Genomic DNA, 21005 nt, shown 5'->3' on the forward strand with positions numbered 1-21005 from the left:
ACGTCCAGCACGAACGCTGGTCCAACTGAGGCGCCAGGTGGAAATGGCATGGCAAGCCGTTCCACAGGACTACATCCAGCATCTCTACGATCGTCTCCATGGGAGAATAGCAGCCTACATTGCTGCGAAAGGTGGATATACACTGTACTAGTGCCGACATTGTGCATGCTCTGTTGCCTGTGTCTATGTGCCTGTGGTTCTGTCAGTGTGATCATGTGATGTATCTGACCCCAGGAATGTGTCAATAAAGTTTCCCCCTCCTGGGTCAATGAATTCACGGTGTTCTTATTTCAATTTCCAGGAGTGTAGTTTAAGGTTTTTTAAACTTTTTTTCTACTTCTATAATGTCGAGGTAAGTTGTTTTGTACCACCAGTATCCGTCTACTTTTTATTCTACTACTGCATGAGATGCGATATTTGTTTCTGTTTCTTTTTTTTCCCGATGCGACTAGTTAATTTTGTGCGACCGCGTGTATATTTGCACTAACTCTCCCAGGTGTTTATTAGCCGCCATCTCGGAGAAGTGTGTGAAGCCTGTCTGTTGCGGAGAGAAAAGTGATGACGCTGCTCGCTTCTCTGAAGAGGCGTGACCAGCAGTCGTTTGTTTGCGGAGACGCTCCCAGCGCCGCCTATAAAGGCCGCCAGCGCCGTGGCAAGCAGCATTCGCTGGCGCACCGCCATGGCCTTCGAGGTAAGACTGCACTGGCTGCTAGTTATGCGGCAGCGTACACACCAGGCTCCGATTCATCCGCTCTTGAGCTCCGTAGTGCATTTATACTCGTACACGCACTGTTGACTGCTCGAACAGCTGAACGCGCAGTGCAATAGCTTGCCAGGATAGCAGGGGAGACAGGCCCGGGTAGGAGCCATCGAGATCTAGTTCAGATGCCAGTCTCAGTGTTGTATTATGCTGTTTTCCCATCTTCTTTAGGCAAATGCTGGGATTGTTTTCAATTTACACCACAGAAAATACAATGCCCAAGCGGTTAACATACGACGAATGGTTCAAATGGCTCTGAGCACTATGGGACTTAACATCTGAGGTCATCACTCCACTAGTACTAAGAACCACTTAAACCTAACGACATCACACACATCCATGCCCGAGGCAGCATTCGAACCTGCGACCGTAGCAGTCGCGCGTTTCCGGACTGAAGCGCCTAGAACCACTCGGTCACAACGGCCGGCTTAACATACGACAAGTCATAGAATGAAGTTCATATGCATCACAGATAACCCGCACGACTCTCTCTATACAGTAGGCTCTTTACGTTTCCGTAGGTTTACTATGGCGATAAGAAGTGCATCGGCTACAAAGTTAAAAATAAATTTGCCAAATTATGAAAACAACGAACCACCTATGACGGGATAAAAGCTAAGAAGGAGACACACTACACCTACATCTACATTATTGCTCTGCAATTTACACTTCAGTGTTCGACATTTCCAGTCTCGAATAGCATGCGAGAAAAATGAGCATCTAAAAGTTTCCGGGCTATCTCTGATTTCTCTTATTTTATAACAAAGGTCATTTCTCCCTGTCTAGCTGGAAGTCAAGAAAATATTTTGGCATTCGGAGGAGAAAGCTGATGATTGAAATTTCGTTAAAGGTCCCGCCGCAATGGAAAACGCCTTTGTTTTCATGATTTCTTCAACAGGCAGCTTATCATACCCCTGACACACTCTTCCATACTGATAATACAAAATGAGAGTCCGCAGCTCGTGGTCGTGCGGTAGCGTTCTCGCTTCCCGCGCCCGGGTTCCCGGGTTCGATTCCCGGCGGGGTCAGGGATTTTCTCTGCCTCGTGATGACTGGGTGTTGTGTGCTGTTCTTAGGTTAGTTAGGTTTAAGTAGTTCTAAGTTCTAGGGGACTGATGACCATAGATGTTAAGTCCCATAGTGCTCAGAGCCATTTGAACCATTTTTTGAACAAAATGAGTTGCCCTTCTCTGAATGTTTTCGATGCCCTTCGCCAGTCCCGCCTGGTAAGGATCCAGAACGAGTAGCAGTGCTCATAACAGAACGGACAAGCGTAGCGTCGGCAACTTCTTTAGTAAATTTGTTGCATTATGTAAGTGTTATGTCAACAAAACGTAGTCTTTGTTTCGCCTTCCCACAATATTTTCTATGTGATGGTTTCAATTTAAGTGATTTGTGATTGTAATCATCATTTAATTGAATCGACAATTCATAAATACTCGTGATGCATTGTGTAGCCAAAACTTAGTAGAGTTTTTTTTCAATGCTACAGCGGAGATCACACGCTTGTTGTTGCTCAGATTCTATATATGTTCGTGGGTACGCCTTGCAATCCAATATCTGATTCTGGAATCGCTGTACATTTACATCTACATAATACTCCGCGAGCCACCTAATACTGTGTGGCGTAGGGTACTTTCGGTACCATTATCTGATCCCTCCAACCCTATTCCACTAGCGGACAGTGCGTGGTAAGAATGATTGTCGGTAAGCCTCTGTATTGGCTCTAATTTCTCGAATTTTCTCCGCGTGATCAATACGCGAGATGTATGTGGGGGGAAGTAATATGTTGTCCTACTCCTTCTGAAAAGTGCTGTCCAGCAATTTCAATAGTAAATCTCTCCGTGATGCACCACGCCTCTCTTGTAACGTCTGCCAGTGGAGTTTGTTCAGCATATCCGTAACGCTCTCTCGCATGCTAAACGATCCCGTGGCGAAACGCGCCATTGGATCTCCTCTATCTCCTCTATCAGTCTTACCTGATAGGGATCCCACACAGATGAACAATACTCAAGAAACTGGCGAACAAGCGGCTTACAAGCCACTACTTTCGTGGATCAGTTATATTTCCTTAAGATTCTTCCGATAAATCTGAGTTTGGTATCTGCTTTTCCCACTATCTGTTTTATGTGGTCATTCCACTTAAGGTCGCTCTGGATAGTTACGACTAGATATTTCACGGCAGACGCTGTCTATAGTCTTTTGTCATCAATAGTGTAGCTGTACAGAAGTGGATTTCTTTTGCTATGTGTGCGTAATATGTTACATTTATTTACGTCCAGGGTCAACTGCCAGAGCTTGCACCATTCATCAGTTATCTGCAGGTCGTTCTGCAAATTCTTACTATCTTCAGGCGTTGCTACTTTGGTATAGGCGACAGCACCATTTGCGAATAGGCTTAAATAGCATCTGACTCTTTCTACTAAATCATTTATATAAACTGTAAGCAGCAACGGTCCTATCACACTTCCCTGTGGTACTCCGAATATTACCTTTACATCTATCGATATTGTTTCGTTAAGAGCGACGTATTGAGTGCTATCTTTGAATCCGATTACAAGTCTGCTCCGATACTCCGTAAGCTCGTATTTTTTCACTAAACGACAATGCGGGATGGTGTCAAATGCCTTACTGAAATCAAGGAACACGACATCAACCTGAGCGCCGTTGTCCACTGTGCTGTGTATCTCATGGAGGAACAGAGCGAGCTGAGTTTCGCAGAATCTCTGTTTGCACAATCTTTGTTGATTTTTTATAGAGGAGATGTTCATTTTCCAAAAACGTCATAATTCTTGAGCATAAAACATGTTCCATAATTCTAAAACAGATTGACGTCAACGATATAGGTCTATAATTGAGTGGATCTGTCTTACGGCCTTCCTTAAAAACGGGAACGACGTGCGCTTTTTTCCAGGCGTTAGGTATCTTTCATTGCTCAAGCGATCTACGATACATTACTACTAGAAGGGGAGCAAGTTCTGTCGCATAATCTTTATAGAATCTTATAGGTATGTCATCTGGTCCTGACGCCTGTCCACTACTGAGTGATTGTAGCTGCTTTTCAGTTCCGCGGTCGGTTATCTCAATATCTGTCATTTCGACGTTCGTACGACGATTGAAAGGACGGACAGTGCTACGATCTTCCGCGGTGAAACAGCTTCGGAAGACCGAATTCAATATTTCGGCCTTCTCTCTATTATCTTCCGTTTCGGTGCCGGTGTTGTCGCTGAGAGAATGAATAGATGATTTTGACCCACTTTCTGAATTTAAATACGACCAAATCTTTTAGGGTTTTTACTCAGGTCGGTTGACAACGTCTTATTTTCAAAATCATTGAACGCTTCTCTCATTGCTCTCTGTCTGACCATGATGTAACCCAAATGAAATCTTCTGGGTCTCCAGCCTTTTTCTAAGTATGTCTCCTCCGCTTGTGATTTTTGAACAGTGAATTCGCTGTTAACAGACGAAAGTTACTGCGGAACTCATTCAGCCATTCTCCTCTCCAATTTATACAACCGAGTCCATATTCTTCCCTATATCACGTTCTAGTCATCCACATACCGTGCCTAATACTACTAGGGGAAAACCGCCGGCTCCAGAGTCATCTGCCACCGCCAGGGGGATGCTGTGTACTATCACGGTTAGCAGCTACACTACGAAGGAAATTACTTGCCAATTCAGTTATGGACAACATCAGTACGTTAACAGCCATACAACTCAGCATCACTTCTTCACTGAGGAGCAGAAGTCATGATGGTATATATTGGTAGGTCTGGATGATGGGGTACAAATAAGAATGCAATATGAGTCGATGCTGCTTTTAGGCTCGTGGTCTAGGTATTTATGTGTGGGTGATCTTCTCATGGGATGACAAGGCGAGAATTACCGAAACCTGCTGTTCATGCATGTGCACCTTTTTGTTCGTTTACAGTTCCTTATAGGGGACCTGTAGTTTCAGTTAGACAGTGCACCGTCACATCGTTCCCGAATTCTGGTTAGTTCTCCAAAGACGTGAATGAGCCTGTGTAACCCAAGGCCACCTGATGTCAGTCCTATTAACAACGTCTGGCAGGGAATAAGTCAGGGCCTTCGATGCAGCACTGATCAACCTCTGTGAGTTGTCCCCAGCGGTTAGGTAGTTTTGATTGCATATCATTATGTATCGCTGTCATTATTGCGAAAGAGGTTTCTACATGAAATTTTCTGGCGGACTAAAACTGTGTGCCGACCTGGGCCGCGAAATTGGGTCCAAGTCACGGTACGAGAAGTATCCCTGAAACATCAAGGAACCATTTCTGGTCTAAACTACAACCTTTTTACACTGCCGGTTAAACGCTTCATTGCCCCTTCGGTGCAAGCGACGTCTTGCATCATTTGACAAGAGATACATTCGATACTTGTCGGACCATACTGTGAGGGGCGTTCAATAAGTAATCCAACACGTATTTTTTGTAAAAGCGGGCTGGTTTTATTCAGGGTTCCAATCCGTCATATTATTCCCCTCTATTTTGGCTAGAAACCTGATTTTTCAACGTAACCTCCGTTCACTGCGACGGCATTACGTCAGCTCACTGGGAGTGCCTGTATGCCCGCACAGTTTCATTCTTCTGGTCGACGTCGGAGCCAACGTTTTGCTGCATCAATAACCTCCCCATCATCTACGTTTTGCTTCCCGTGGAGTGCATCCTATATTGGGCCAAACAGATGGAGGTCAAAAGGTGCAAGATCCGGCCTGCAGCATGGATGAGGTAGAACCGTTCAATGAAGTTCTATGAACTCCTCTCGGATGTGCAGACTTGTGTGTGGCCTCGTGTTATCATGGGAAGTTCACACGTTTTTTTATCTGGTGAGGAACACGCTGAAGTGGTGTCTTCAGTTTCCTGAAGATGGCGCAATACACTTCAGAGTTGATCGTTGCACCACGAAGAACAACATCAAATACACTCCTGGAAACTGAAATAAGAACACCGTGAATTCATTGTCCCAGGAAGGGGAAACTTTATTGACACATTCCTGGGGTCAGATACATCACATGATCACACTGACAGAACCACAGGCACATAGACACAGGCAACAGAGCATGCACAACGTCGGCACTAGTACAGTGTATATCCACCTTTCGCAGCAATGCAGGCTGCTATTCTCCCATGGAGACGATCGTAGAGATGCTGGATGTAGTCCTGTGGAACGGCTTGCCATGCCATTTCCACCTGGCGCCTCAATTGGACCAGCGTTCGTGCTGGACGTGCAGACCGCGTGAGACGACGCTTCATCCAGTCCCAAACATGCTCTATGGGGGACAGATCCGGAGATCTTGCTGGCCAGGGTAGTTGACTTACACCTTCTAGAGCACGTTGGGTGGCACGGGATACATGCGGACGTGCATTGTCCTGTTGGAACAGCAAGTTCCCTTGCCGGTCTAGGAATGGTAGAACGATGGGTTCGATGACGGTTTGGATGTACCGTGCACTATTCAGTGTCCCCTCGACGATCACCAGTGGTGTACGGCCAGTGTAGGAGATCGCTTCCCACACCATGATGCCGGGTGTTGGCCCTGTGTGCCTCGGTCGTATGCAGTCCTGATTGTGGCGCTCACCTGCACGGCGCCAAACACGCATACGACCATCATTGGCACCAAGGCAGAAGCGACTCTCATCGCTGAAGACGACAGGTCTCCATTCGTCCCTCCATTCACGCCTGTCGCGACACCACTGGAGGCGGGCTGCACGATGTTGGGGCGTGAGCGGAAGACGGCCTAACGGTGTGCGGGACCGTAGCCCAGCTTCATGGAGACGGTTGCGAATGGTCCTCGCCAATACCCCAGGAGCAACAGTGTCCCTAATTTGCTGGGAAGTGGCGGTGCGGTCCCCTACGGCACTGCGTAGGATCCTACGGTCTTGGCGTGCATCCGAGCGTCGCTGCGGTCCGGTCCCAGGTCGACGGGCACGTGCACCTTCCGCCGACCACTGGCGACAACATCGATGTACTGTGGAGACCTCACGCCCCACGTGTTGAGCAATTCGGCGGTACGTCCACCCGGCCTCCCGCATGCCCACTATACGCCCTCGTTCAAAGTCCGTCAACTGCACATACGGTTCGCGTCCACGCTGTCGCGGCATGCTACCAGTGTTAAAGACTGCGATGGAGCTCCGTATGCCACGGCAAACTGGCTGACACTGACGGCGGCGGTGCACAAATGCTGCGCAGCTAGCGCCATTTGACGGCCAACACCGCGGTTCCTGGTGTGTCCGCTGTGCCGTGCGTGTGATCATTGCTTGTACAGCCCTCTCGCAGTGTTCGGAGCAGGTATGGTGGGTCTGACACATAGGTGTCAATGTGTTCTTTTTTCCATTTCCAGGAGTGTACGTAACCCCATCAGAGTCCTAAATGAGTGTCGCCATGGCTTTACAAGTTGAGGGCAGGGCCTTGAACTTTTCCTTCAGAGAAGAGATGGTGTAGCTCCACTCCACGAACGGGCGTTTTGTTTCTGGTTCGAAGTGATAAACCCATGTTTCACCGCCTGTGACGAAGTTCGACAAAAATTGTCAGGATCAGCTTCCTACAGCGCAAGCAATTCCCCACAGAAGGCCCTTCGTTGCTCTTTATGGCCTTGTGTTAGGCGGCAAGAAATCCAGTGGGCACACACCTTTGAGTACCCCAAATGGTGGACGAGTGTGTCAGCACTGCCAACAGAGACGTTCAGTTGGGCAGCGAGGTGTTTGATTGTGAGCCGTTGATCACCTCGAATGAGAGTGTCCGTGGGTTCCAAATTTGCGGGAGTCGCAGCCGCTCGTGGCTGGCCGGCACGCGAGAAATCAAACAGAAACCTTCGCCCCGTGATGATGACAGACGCCCTGCCCAATGACTCACCTGTTTTTGTTCACTGCCAGGTCTCCATAGGCATTCTGCAAGCGCCTATGACTATCTGCAATGCTCTGGTTTTCCGCCAGATGAAACTCAATGACAGCTCTTTGCTTGGAACGTATCTACGAGGGTTGTCCAGAAAGTAAGTTCCGATCGGTCGCGAAATGGACACCACAGTGAAAACTCGATGAAGCTTTGCACAGATGTGTTGGGCAGTACCTGCAGTATGACCGTCGATCGCATCAAGACACTCTTTTCAGTTGTGAGTGCACTGTGAGCGAGGAAAGGTGCCTAGAACAACGATGTCTCCCTCCAAGTAGGAGGGCCCAATGAGAGGCTTCGCCTTAATAAATGCAGCCCACTTAACACAGCTGCCACGCACTTCCTTCTTCATGGCAACTCTCAGCCGCACTCTGCAGGGTCAGTGAAGATGCTCGTGCAGCCTTTTCGATGGGAAGTGTTCGATCACCCACAACACAGCCCTAATTGGCTCGTCCTATCATCTCTGTTCATATGAAACTCTGGATACGGAGACAACACTTGGGCGCAGGCTAAGCGCTATAGATCAACATAGAGAATTGTCGGAAAGCACAGGCCGCTACCTTCTATGACGATGGTGCTGCAAATTTGGTATAACGCTCTGACATATGTATAAGTCGGAGAGGCGACTATGTAAAGAAGTATCTGGAAAGTGTGGCTAACTCTTGCAAATAAAATGTTACTGATTTTCACTGTGGTTTCCATTTAGCGACCGATCAGAACTTACTTTCTGGACAACCGTTTTCGATATCTTTTAATAATCCCATTTCATCACTGTCGTATAGTATACCGAAAATTATAGGAAACGCATTTAAAAGGCATACCGCTGTGTCCGGTATCGCCTTATGCCGACAAATTTCTCCTCCTGTTTTGTGCATTTTCTGCTAGGTGACATAAAGACGCAACTCCTTGTTGTAAGATCGTTTTTATCCGTACTCGTGTTTTTGGCGCCTCAAATAATGTAAGGTAACCTTTTATTACTTATTGGTTTTGCCTTTAGCTTATTTCTTCGTTTAAATTGTTCCTTAGACGTAACCAATACGTCGGACGCGTCACGTACACATGAATGGTTCAAATGGCTCTGAGCACTATGGGACTTAACATATATGGTCATCAGTTCCCTAGAACTTAGAACTACTTAAACTTAACTAACCTACGGACATCACACAACACCCAGTCATCACGAGGCAGAGAACGTACACATGAATACTGAAATTCAACGCCACCGGTTTCGATCTGTTCATCCCATAGAAAATCAATATGTTTTAAAATACTTTTCTCGTGCACAGCTAGCCATTCTATGTTTGACTTTGTTTCTGTTCTATCCTTAAAATTCGTGCTTTATTTATTTTGTTCGCTCTCTTAAAACGTAATCCTGGAGTGTGTGTAAATTCAGTTCCTAAGTTGGTCGAATCCTTTATGCTTGTTGGCGGAGATATTTTGCATCTTACGCAAAGGTGATCCAAAAAGAATATGGATATCCATTTCCTTGCTAATATGATTGTCTTCTAAATTCTTTGTCACGTGAACTCTACGGATTCTGCTTAGCGATCAGTCGCTGATGGAGGTGCGTTTAGTTGTAGTGGCATATTTAATTTCCTATATCACCATTTCATATTTTACGACTTTGCGAAGTTCTCTAGAGTAAACGAAATTTAGACGTCCGTCTTCTCTGCTTAACACTCAATTCCAATCATCGTCAATAAACACTCAAGCAAGGCTTCCTTTTTATAAACATGCTATATCACTTTTTTAAAATCCTGTTGTCCCTCACATTTATTACAATGTCAGTGTAAGCCTTACAGCTAATTGTCCCTTTCAACCGTAAGGGAAACATTTATAGTGGCACTTTCCTCAACAAGCCTTGCAGTGATACTAGAGGAGTCAGGTTACATTTAAATATTCTTGCTATTTTTCCTCCAAATGGACTATATCGGTGTCTTTCCTTCAACACAGCTGTTTTCGCTATAACTCGTTTTATTATTTCTATTTAGAGTGCAAATAAATTTGTTTCACTGTATGCTTTGTTGTAACCACATAGTGCAGTACAATTTTTTATGGTTTTTGGTTGTTTGGTTCGAAATCTCGTTTCGTTAATTTTCACTTTGCTTAACCTCTTCCACCTGCGTATTTCCCTTCTCTTGTTTCATCTTCCACATGTTCCACCCAAACCTGTAACCAGACCACAAACCTTCCTGCCAACATTAAGTTCCGTGGCTACGATTCATTATCGGCCTTCCTTAGTGGTTTGATTAATATATGAATATCACTGGCAAGCTTTCCCTGCTGAGAAACCACTGTGCCGTTGTTTCACCGTTCTTCCACTTACGTTTCGTTCTCCCGTCGTATTTCCGAATTTATATTTTACTGCGGGATTTGGAAGTATTGTCGCACGACATGCAAGCCTTCAGTTTTTATTTTACTTGGTTATTAAGCCAGAGATGACACTGTGGACTCTGCATACAAGTTGGAGGGAAACGTAGGAAGGGGGAGGGGGGGGGTGTCACTAAAGTAAGGTACACATAGGTATGTGGAAGAGATAGTTATTGTTGTAGAAGGTGGAGCATTTCCTGTTTTATGAAGTTGGGAGCGCAATTTCTCCGTTGTGAGGTTTTGTTCGTGACTCGTAATTTTTCCGCAGGCCCCCAGGCTCGCGCTCCGATGCCACGCGGCCCAAGGTTGCAGCAGCTAAGAGACTTGCATGCTAATTACGGGACGCGGAGGTGTCGATTCGTCTACAGTAAGGTGCGGAGTGTGTTTTCCGTTGCACTCAGCTTGTAGATGACAGAGAGGATTACAAATCAAGCAAGTATACGGCTGGTCGTCGCGTCTTACTGAAGTATGAAGTCCACAAACATTTATGTATGATGGTACACGTTGCTATAACTCTGTTTTGTATTATCTGACAGCATTCAAAAGTAAGAACATTTGAAGCGCAGACCACATCTCAGCTAAATTTGAAACTAGTCTACCTTGTGAGACAAAATTTATGATTTCGCCAGTAATTTTAAGGAGCATCTCAACAGTTCTTATGGTTCTTATTCCGAGCCCAGCAACTTACACAGTACCTTTGCTGCGACAGAGTTTTATATCCCCGGGCACTTTTTCGTAATCGTGTTGTATAGTTCAGCACTGCTCAGCTGTCTTCACGTCTCCGGCATCCAATTTTCTGTTCCGTTTGCCATCTACCTTACCAGTTCTTGATTAAATGCAATTTTTACCGTATCTTTGCTTTGTGAGATGTACGAATGTAGAATGGCTACCCCAATGCGTTAATGTTGAGCTTCCTGGTAGGTTAAAATTGTGTGGCGGACTGAGATTCGAACTCGAGACCTCTGTCTTTCGCACGCAGCTGCTCTACCGACTGAGCTAACCAAGCTCCACTCATTAACAGCTTTACCTTCAGCGGTACCTCATCATCTACCTTCCAAACTTCACAGAAGTTACAATGAAATGAATACCCCTAGCTGCATACAGGCGTTGATATAAGTCAACGGGGAGAGTTGAAAATCTGAACCCCGACTGGGACTCGAACACGGGATCTCCTGCTTACACGGCAGACGCTCTATCGATCGTCTTTTTTTTTGTCATTGTGTTTGCGCGTTTCGGACGTCACCTGACATCCGTTCAAGTTCGTTGTTGATCCTTTCACCCAGTTTTTTATTACAGAGGCCAACCAGCTCTCTACCGTCCAGCTCCATCTCAGCCACCGAGGACACAGAGGATAGTGCGACTGCAGGGACTTATCTCTGGCACGCCTCCCGTGAGACCCACATTCCGACCTTATTGTCCCGCACTATATTCATAGTGCCCCTGCCCATTATACTCATTACTCGCGGCTTTTTCAGATTCCCGTAAGACTCTGGGCACTGTTTGTGCATCCGCACAGAAGAAGATGGTCAAATGGCTGGTGAGCCTTAACCATATATATATATATGTATATGAAGATGGTATCGGACATCACCGAAAGAAGAGATACCATCTTCGAATATATTCAGTTCTCCTGCGGAACTTACAGGACTAGCACTCCTGGAAGAAGGGACATGGTGGACACATGGCTTAGTCACAGAATGGGGGATCTTTCCAGAATGAATTTTTTACCTGTAGCTGCGATTTCAGAAAAGCGTTCTGTGATGTTTAGAAGTCAGTAGATGAGTGACGGAAGGAAGCTGTGAGGAGGGGTTGTGAGTCGTGCTCGGGTAGCTCAGTCGGTGGAGCACCTATGCGCCAATAGTAAAGTTTCGAGTTCGACTCTCACTCTCGCATACAGTTGTAATCTGCCAGGAGTTTCATACCAGCGCACATTCAGCTGCTGTATGAAAAATTAATTGTTGCTGTATTAATATTATTCGTGTTTGGCGTTGTTATCTGGCATAGCGCGGAAAAAAAGCAGCGTAAACAGTGTCATATGTTGAGCGATCACGGTAAAAAAAAAAGTTCAAATGTGTGTGAAATCTTACGGGACTTAACTGCTAAGGTCAACAGTCCCTAAGCTTACTGCCGGCCGGGATGGCCGAGCGGCTCTAGGCGCTACAGTCTGGAACCGCGCGACCGCTACGGTCGCAGGTTCGAATCCTGCCTCGGGCATGGACGGGTTAGTTAGGTTTAAGTACACTCCTGGAAATTGAAATAAGAACACCGTGAATTCATTGTCCCAGGAAGGGGAAACTTTATTGACACATTCCTGGGGTCAGATACATCACATGATCACACTGACAGAACCACAGGCACATAGACACAGGCAACAGAGCATGCACAATGTCGGCACTAGTACAGTGTATATCCACCTTTCGCAGCAATGCAGCCTGCTATTCTCCCATGGAGACGATCGTAGAGATGCTGGATGTAGACCTGTGGAACGGCTTGCCATGCCATTTCCACCTGGCGCCTCAGTTGGACCAGCGTTCGTGCTGGACGTGCAGACCGCGTGAGACGACGCTTCATCCAGTCCCAAACATGCTCAATGGGGGACAGATCCGGAGATCTTGCTGGCCAGGGTAGTTGACTTACACCTTCTAGAGCACGTTGGGTGGCACGGGATACATGCGGACGTGCATTGTCCTGTTGGAACAGCAAGTTCCCTTGCCGGTCTAGGAATGGTAGAACGATGGGTTCGATGACGGTTTGCATGTACCGTGCACTATTCAGTGTCCCCTCGACGATCACCAGTGGTGTACGGCCAGTGTAGGAGATCGCCCCCACACCATGATGCCGGGTGTTGGCCCTGTGTGCCTCGGTCGTATGCAGTCCTGATTGTGGCGCTCACCTGCACGGCGCCAAACACGCATACGACCATCATTGGCACCAAGGCAGAAGCGACTCTCATCGCTGAAGACGACACGTCTCCATTCGTCCCTCCATTCACGCCTGTCGCGACACCACTGGAGGCGGGCTGCACGATGTTGGGGCGTGAGCGGAAGACGGCCTAACGGTGTGCGGGACCGTAGCCCAGCTTCATGGAAACGGTTGCGAATGGTCCTCGCCGATACCCCAGGAGCAACAGTGTCCCTAATTTGCTGGGAAGTGGCGGTGCGGTCCCCTACGGCACTGCGTAGGATCCTACGGTCTTGGCGTGCATCCGTGCGTCGCTGCGGTCCGGTCCCAGGTCGACGGGCACGTGCACCTTCCGCCGACCACTGGCGACAACATCGATGTACTGTGGAGACCTCACGCCCCACGTGTTGAGCAATTCGGCGGTACGTCCACCCGGCCTCCCGCATGCCCACTATACGCCCTCGCTCAAAGTCCGTCAACTGCACATACGGTTCACGTTCACGCTGTCGCGGTATGCTACCAGTGTTAAAGACTGCGATGGAGCTCCGTATGCCACGGCAAACTGGCTGACACTGACGGCGGCGGTGCACAAATGCTGCGCAACTAGCGCCATTCGACGGCCAACACCGCGGTTCCTGGTGTGTCCGCTGTGCCGTGGGTGTGATCATTGCTTGTACAGCCCTCTCGCAGTGTCCGGAGCAAGTATGGTGGGTCTGACACACCGGTGTCAATGTGTTCTTTTTTCCATTTCCAGGAGTGTAGTTATAAGTTGTAGCGGACTGATGACCTCAGAACTTAAGTCCCATAGTGCTCAGAGCCATTTGAACCTAAGCTTACACACTACTTAACCTAAGTTATCCTAAGGATAAACACACACACCCATGCCCGAGGGAGGACTCGAACGCCGGCAGGAGTAGCCGAGCGGTTCTAGGCGCTTCAGTCTGGAGCCGCGCGACCGCTACGGTCGCAGGTTCGAATCCTGCCTCGGGCATGGATGTGTGTGATGTCCTTAGGTTAGTTTAAGTAGTTCTAAGTTCTAGGGGACTGATGACCTCAGCAGTTAAGTCCCATAGTGCTCAGAACCATTTGAACCATTTGAGGACTCGAACGTCAGCCGCACATTCCATGACTGCAGCGCCTGAGACCACTCTGCTAACCCCGCGCGGCGATCACGGAGAAGAACACAGGATGCCTTCTGATGCGACACAAGATTATCAACACCTGACTGAATGTGAAAGGGGCTCTTTGTGGGTGTTCATTAACCCAGCTGGTCGAATAGTGCAATATCTGTATTTGTACGACGCTTGGATGCGACCGTGGCACAATATTGGACTACCTGGGAACATGATGGCAGGCGTACTCGCCGTAAAGTCGGCACCACCGATCGAAGAGCAGAAGCTGCTGGATAGAGAATACGTAGGTTGCCGCTGATACCATATGACAAACGGCTGTGTTTGGAGTGGTGCCGAGAGTAGGAACATGGACTGCTGATCAGTGATGTCTTATTGTGTTCAGTAATGAAGCTCGGTTTTACACTACCATTGTCGAACTGTATGGCGGCTACATGAAGAGAGATGCCATCCTTCCAATGTTCCGGAGATGCACAGCAGTGTTACCGCTGCCTTTATCGCGCGGGGAACCATCTGCTATGACTTCAGGTCACGGCTGGTAGTGAGTGAGGGAAATCTGACAGCTCAGCGTTGCGCTACGGACATCCTGCCTCATCATGTTTTACCTCCCATGCGGCAGTATCGTGGTACCATTCCGTAAAAGGATAATCCGCGTCCACGCATGGCTCGCATCTGTACGAAGCCTGTGTGATTCTTGATGTACTCCCTTGACCAGCAAAATGCCTGGGTGTGTCCCTGATAGAGCATGTATGGGACTAGATTTGACGTCAACTCAGTCCATGAGCCAGTATTCTGTACATCAAGGACCAATTAACAACAGTTGTGGGCAGCTCGTCTCAGGAAAGGATACGACGGCTTTGTGAGATCCTTCCCAACTGGATCGGTGCATGCATCCAGGCCAGAGGGCGTGCAGTGTCATACGGATAGGTGGGCTTGTACTGCCAAGTTTTTCGTAAATTTGGCTCGATTTTATAGTCACTGAAATAACATCACGAACGTTTTCGACCCCTGAAGTTTCATATCGTTTCCTCCTCCGCTTCCGCGTGCTTTACATTTTTTTTAGATAATGTTACTTGATGACCAATTTTTATCTCCCATTCGAAATGAAATGAAATGAGGGACAGGTCCGGCCGCCTTGATGCAGGTCTTAGTACATTCGACGCCACATTGGGCGACTGAGCGCCGGATGGGGATGAAATGATGATTAGGACAACACAACACCCAGTCCCTGAGCGGAGAAAATCCCCGACCAAGCCGGTAATCGAACCCGGGCCCGTAGGACGGCAATCCGTCACGCTGACCACTCAGCTATCGGGCGGACATCTCCCATTTAAATATGTTTATTGTACACCACGGAATAGAATATAATGCCACATATAAAAAATTTGAAGCAATAACGTAGAAGTTCGCTTGAACGTGCCAGAACGAGAACTGATTACTGTAACAATATACGTTTTTCAGTATTCATCTTTATTCATGGTACCGTCATAATCGCCGCAGGATAAATGGCGCCACTTCGGGCTTCTCCCGTATGTCCGCCGACCAAGTGAAATACAGCGAAGAGCCAAAGAAACTGGTACACCCGCCTAACATCATGTAATCCCCCCGCGAGCAGGCAGAAGTGCCCCAACACGACGTGGGATGAACTCGACTAATGTCTGAAGTAGTGCTGGAGGGAACGGACACCATGAATCCTGCAGGGCTGTCCATAAATCCGTAATAGCACGAGGACGTGGAGATCTCTTCTGAACAGTACGTTGCAAGGTATCCCAGATAAGCTCAATAATGTTCATGTCCCGGGAGTCTGGTGGCCAGCGGAAGTGTTTAAACTCGGAAGAGTGTTCCTGGAGCCACTATGTAGCAATTCTGGACGTGTGAGGTGTCGCATTGTCCTGCTGGTATTGCCCAAGTCCGTGTGAAGGCACAGTGGACATGAATGGATGCAGGGATCAGACAAGATGCTTACGTACGTGTCACCTGTCAGAGTGGTATCTCGACGTGTCAGGGATCCCATATCACTCCAACTGCACACGCCCCACACCGTTATGAAGCCTCCACCAGCTTGAACAGTCCCCTGTTGACATGCAGGGTCCATGGATTCATGAGGTTGTCTCCATACCTGTACAAGTTTATCCGCTCGATACAATTTGAAATGAGACTCGTCAGACCACATGTTTTCAGTCATCAACTGTCTAATGTCGGTGTTGACGGGCCCAGGCGAGGCTTAAAGCTTTGTGTCGTGCAGTCATAAAGAGTTCCAATGGTTCAAATGGCTCTGAGCACTACGCGACTTAACTTCTGAGGTCATCAGTCGCCTAGAACTTAGAACTAATTAAACCGGACTAACCTAAAGACATCACACACATCCACGCCCGAGGCAGGATTCGAACCTGCTACCGTAGCGGTCGCTCGGTTCCAGACTGTAGCGCCTAGAATCGCACGGCCACTCCGGCCATCCATAAAGAGTACACGAGTGGGCCTTCGGCTCCGAAAGCACATATCGATGATGTTTCGTTGAATGGTTCGCAAGCTGACGTTGTTGCTGGCCCAGCACTGAAATCTGCAGCAGTCTGCGGAAGGGTCGTACTTCTGTCACGTTGTACGATTCTCTTCAGTCGTCGTTGGTTCCGTTCTTGCAGAATCTTTTTCCGGCCGCAGCGATGTCGGAGATTTGATGTTTTACCGAATTCCTGATATTCACGGTACGCTCGAGAAATGGTCGTACGGGAAAATCCCCACTTCATCGCTGCCTCCGGGATGCTGTGTCCCACCACTCGTGTGCTGATTATAACACTGTGTTCATACTCACTTAAATCTTGATAAGCTGCCATTGTAGCAGCAGAAACAGACCTAACAACTGCGCTAGACACTTGTTGTCTAGCCGGCCGTATGGCCGAGTGGTTCTAGGCGCTTCAGTCTGGAACCGCGCGACCGTTACGGTCGCAGGTTCGAATCCTGCCTCGGGGATGGATGTGTGTGATGTCCTTAGGTTAGTTAGGTTTAAGTAGTTCTAAGTTCTAGGGGACTGATGACCTCAGATGTTAAGTCCCATAGTGCTCAGAGCCATTTGAACCATTTGAACTTGTTGTCTTATATCGGCGTTGCGACGGCAGCGCCGTATTCTGCTTGTTTACATATATCTGTATTTTAATACGCATGCCTATACCAGTTTCTTTGGTGACATGTTATTCGGATCCCGCTGAAAGAACAACTGTTATCCCTTGTCCAAACACTGCTTCGTATATGTAATAAAAGAAAACAGGAAACACCTTTTCGATTTACTTTAAACTATTATTACTATGAGTACTCATTAAATAAATAATAATAATATGTATTATATATCGTGGTTTTCCGTATATCGTATAGGCAGGCAAGTCTTCCGTGGTACAGCAAAAAAAGACACACGTTCTACACGTGCAGCAGCTAAGAGTAGTACTTTCGCGGTACTTCTGAGCTTTTGACATCTCATTCATACATTATTCATACTGCTTAACGTGTGTGGTTTTGCTTCCAATATAATAGTATGAAAATATCGTGTCACCTTACGCTCAAGCATCAAAACCCGACTAGCAGTGAATGGTTTCGTAGGCGAGTACAACATGAGGGAACATCTAGTTTCAATAGAAGTTTGCTGTGTATTGATATCAAAATGACGAAACCGCATAACCATACAAGTCGACAGCAATCGATAATGACGCGAGTAACATTAGTTTCTCCCATGGGTAAACTGACCCTCGGAAATCGCAACATATTCGAAAAATGCTAAAAATATGCGAATGTAATTCTGCCTAACAAGATCCACGGAAACCACGACATCTTCGAAAATAAACAGCTAAATTTTTGTGACAAGCAAGAATGCAAATGTGATTTATGCTCGTTTCATTCGCAGCAATTTAATCTTTCCGTTTGTAGTCATAATAGAAACTCAAAGGAGAGAAACAAAAACAAAACAAAAAATAAAATGAGAGGGCAGGACGCCCCCGTAACTCCACGTCTCTGATCTGTTTTTTTCTTTTTGTCGTTTTTATTCTATTGTTCTGTATGGATGTTACATGACATCTCTCATATTCCTGCGACGGAAATTTTCATTTTTTTTAATTACAGAGACTTGGCAGTCCCCTCAACGAGTATGTTGAGCTGCCGTACTGGTAAGCTCTCGATCGCAATGAATACATACTACAAAACAGTGGCTTTTTTCTTAGGTTCTCCTGAAGGCTGTTACCGCCAGTGTGTCATTAACCGACATTTAACTATAGGAAACTGTACCAAGAGTGATGTGTTTGTAATACATCTTCAATGTGCCATTGACTTGCAGCAGCGCACTGCCTTAAAACGCAAATTAAAATATGAAAACAGCGAAAAACTACGACATTTAGTATCTCCAAAGTTCTTCATTTTTCGACTGCTATCGACTTTTGCGGCAGCAATGTGGGACATTTCATTTTGACGTCATTTCGCAGTATGCTTCTAGTGGCATTAACTTGTTCCACAGTTGAGTTCCGTAACTCACTTGCGACCCCAAGCGCCATCTAGTGGCATTTTGCAAACTGGACAGATCGGTCTCTCCAGTATAATCCGCTGCCAGTCGGGAAATATTTTTCGTCGTATTTCATAAACGGTTTGAGATATCGAAATGAGATTTTGGTAATTGATAACACACAAAGAGGAGAGTATTTTTCCAAATGGTTATTATACACAACTTCGTGATCTACCGTGCCATTTCACTAACTGTAGTGTTTTCCGATGAAAACATATAATTTTTAAGGGTCATCGATTACTGGTGAAACGAGAAATGCTCTGAGTTTTGTACAACATAAATGAAGACATTACACGTTTATTTTTATACCGAGGATGTGCTTTTTCATAAGCTATTGACCTTACTTTTCTCTCGTTCCTCAATTGGTAAAAGTCTGTTTCAGAGTTCTCTCGCAGTTGCGTCTGCATAACATTTTAATGAAGTGACATTGTGTACACTCTGCTGTGTTACGGCAAAAGAAGTAAATTGTAACATGGTAAGAAGAGAACTGTATGTTTCACTCAAAATTCCATACTCATGACGCTTCTCTGAAAGTTAAATGGTTAATAAGCAAGGCGAAAATAAATCGTTGCATAATATTTACAAAACATGTTAGCATAAACTGCAGTTGAACGCGAAACTTCCCCTCCAGCATTCGGCATTTCCCCTACAGTCTTGCCTGCAACCCTCACGAGTATTGCCCTCCAACGTCTGCCCTGCCGATTGCTCATCTATTGGCAACGGTATTCTGCGTCCACTCTTGCCTGGAGACACTGTAGTGAGCACACGTACGCCTTGATCAGTCAAGTGCTACATCTCGCGGGCCCTTGTAATGTATTACTAAATACCACCTTGTACATTTGTAAGGTAATACGGAACAAAGTATTGTCACATAAATATTGCGTTTCGTCACATCATCGTGGGGTGGAAATAATGGGAAGGCAGTGAGTCCTCTCGTACTGCAAACTTAAATGTACCAGTACAGGACCAAAGGCCTGGAAGCGTCAACGTACATTCCAGCAAGTGGCTGGTCCATCGCTTTGTGAACGCTCGTCGCCTGTTGCATACGTGGCTTGAGACCATCAGTCAGTTGTTCCCGCCCTGTGTGTTTCAGAGGACTGCGTGGCTGCTAACTGCCGTCTTCCTGCTGGCCGCCGTCGCCTGCGCCCTTTCGCAGTAAGTACGCCGCCGCCTCCGCTGCGCAGGTAGCAGTAAGTGCCTAAGGTTATCCGGACATCTGCCGGACATACACTCTAAGCTTGCGATAGATCACTTCAGGACAAGTTATGCTTAGCACGAGTTTGGTTTAGCCTTCTACATCAACAGGTCGAGTCAGCTAAGACGTACCACCCTCAACATACTCCAAGACAAGAAAAACAACGTACCACGCAGGAGTTATCAGAACTGGACGGAAATCGGTAGATGTGATATACATGTATAACCAAACAAATTATTACAGTATTAGAAAAAACTGGAAGATTTATTCAAGGGCAAGAAATTCACATGACGAGCAAGTAAATGACCCGTTGCTCCACCTCTGATCTTATGCAAGCACTTATTCGACTCGACACTGATTGGTAGAGTTGTTGGATGTCCTGCTGTCCAATTGGCGTGTTAGATCGTCAAAATCACGAGGGAACTGGAGGGCCCTGCCCATAATACTTACAACGTTCTCAGTTGGAGCCTCACAAGCGGCTTGTAATCTAATTGGGTGCTTATGGAATACCGTCTCAGTTATGTGACTGGATCCGTGATTTCCTATCAGAGAGGCCACAGTTCGTAGTAACTGACGGAAAGGCACCGAGTGCAACGTAAGCGATTTCAGGCGTTCCCCAAGGTAGTGTTAAAAGCCCTCTGCTGTTCTTCATCTATATAAACGATTTAGGAGACAATCTGAGCTGACGTCTTTGGTTTTTTGACGACGATACTGTCCTTTATCGCTAGTAAAATCATCTGAAGATCAAAACAAATTTCAAAATTATCTAGAAAACATATCTTTATGGTGCGAAAATTGGCAATTGACCCTAAACAATGAAAAGTGTGAGGTCATCCACATTAGTGCTGAAAGGAATCCGTTAAAATTCGGTTACACGATAAATCAATCAGATCTAAAGGTTGTAAATTGAACTAAATACCTAGGAATTACAGTTACGAACAAAGTAAATTGGAAAGAACACACAGAAAATATTATGGAGAAAGCGAGCCAAATACTGTATTTCGTTGGCAGAACACTTAGCAGATACAACAGATCTACTAAACAGACTGCTTACACTACGCTTGTCCGTCCTCTTTTGGAGTACTGCTGTGCGGTGTTGGATACTTACCAGATAAAAGTAACGGAGCACATTAAGAAATTTCAAAGAAAGGCAGCACGTTTTGTACTATCGAGAAACATGGGACAGAATGCCACGGACATGTCATA

The 21005-nt window shown here is 46.6% G+C and overlaps 1 protein-coding gene across 2 annotated transcripts in view; it reads left to right on the forward strand.

Moving 5' to 3' along the window:
• The first annotated feature begins 543 nt into the window (after positions 1 to 543).
• Positions 544 to 21005, forward strand: part of LOC126187370 (proline-rich protein HaeIII subfamily 1-like) — a 61761-nt gene continuing 41299 nt past the window's right edge. The window contains exons 1-2 of one of the 2 annotated variants that reach the window (XM_049928414.1): positions 544 to 691; positions 19698 to 19759. In XM_049928414.1, coding sequence (XP_049784371.1) covers positions 559 to 691; positions 19698 to 19759 — 195 coding nt within the window. In that variant the 5' untranslated portion in view covers positions 544 to 558. The remainder of the gene's footprint in view (positions 692 to 19697; positions 19760 to 21005) is intronic. The other variant, XM_049928415.1, reaches the window with a different exon arrangement.

This window comes from Schistocerca cancellata, chromosome 5 (assembly GCF_023864275.1).
Source record: "Schistocerca cancellata isolate TAMUIC-IGC-003103 chromosome 5, iqSchCanc2.1, whole genome shotgun sequence".
NCBI lineage: Eukaryota > Metazoa > Arthropoda > Insecta > Orthoptera > Acrididae > Schistocerca > Schistocerca cancellata.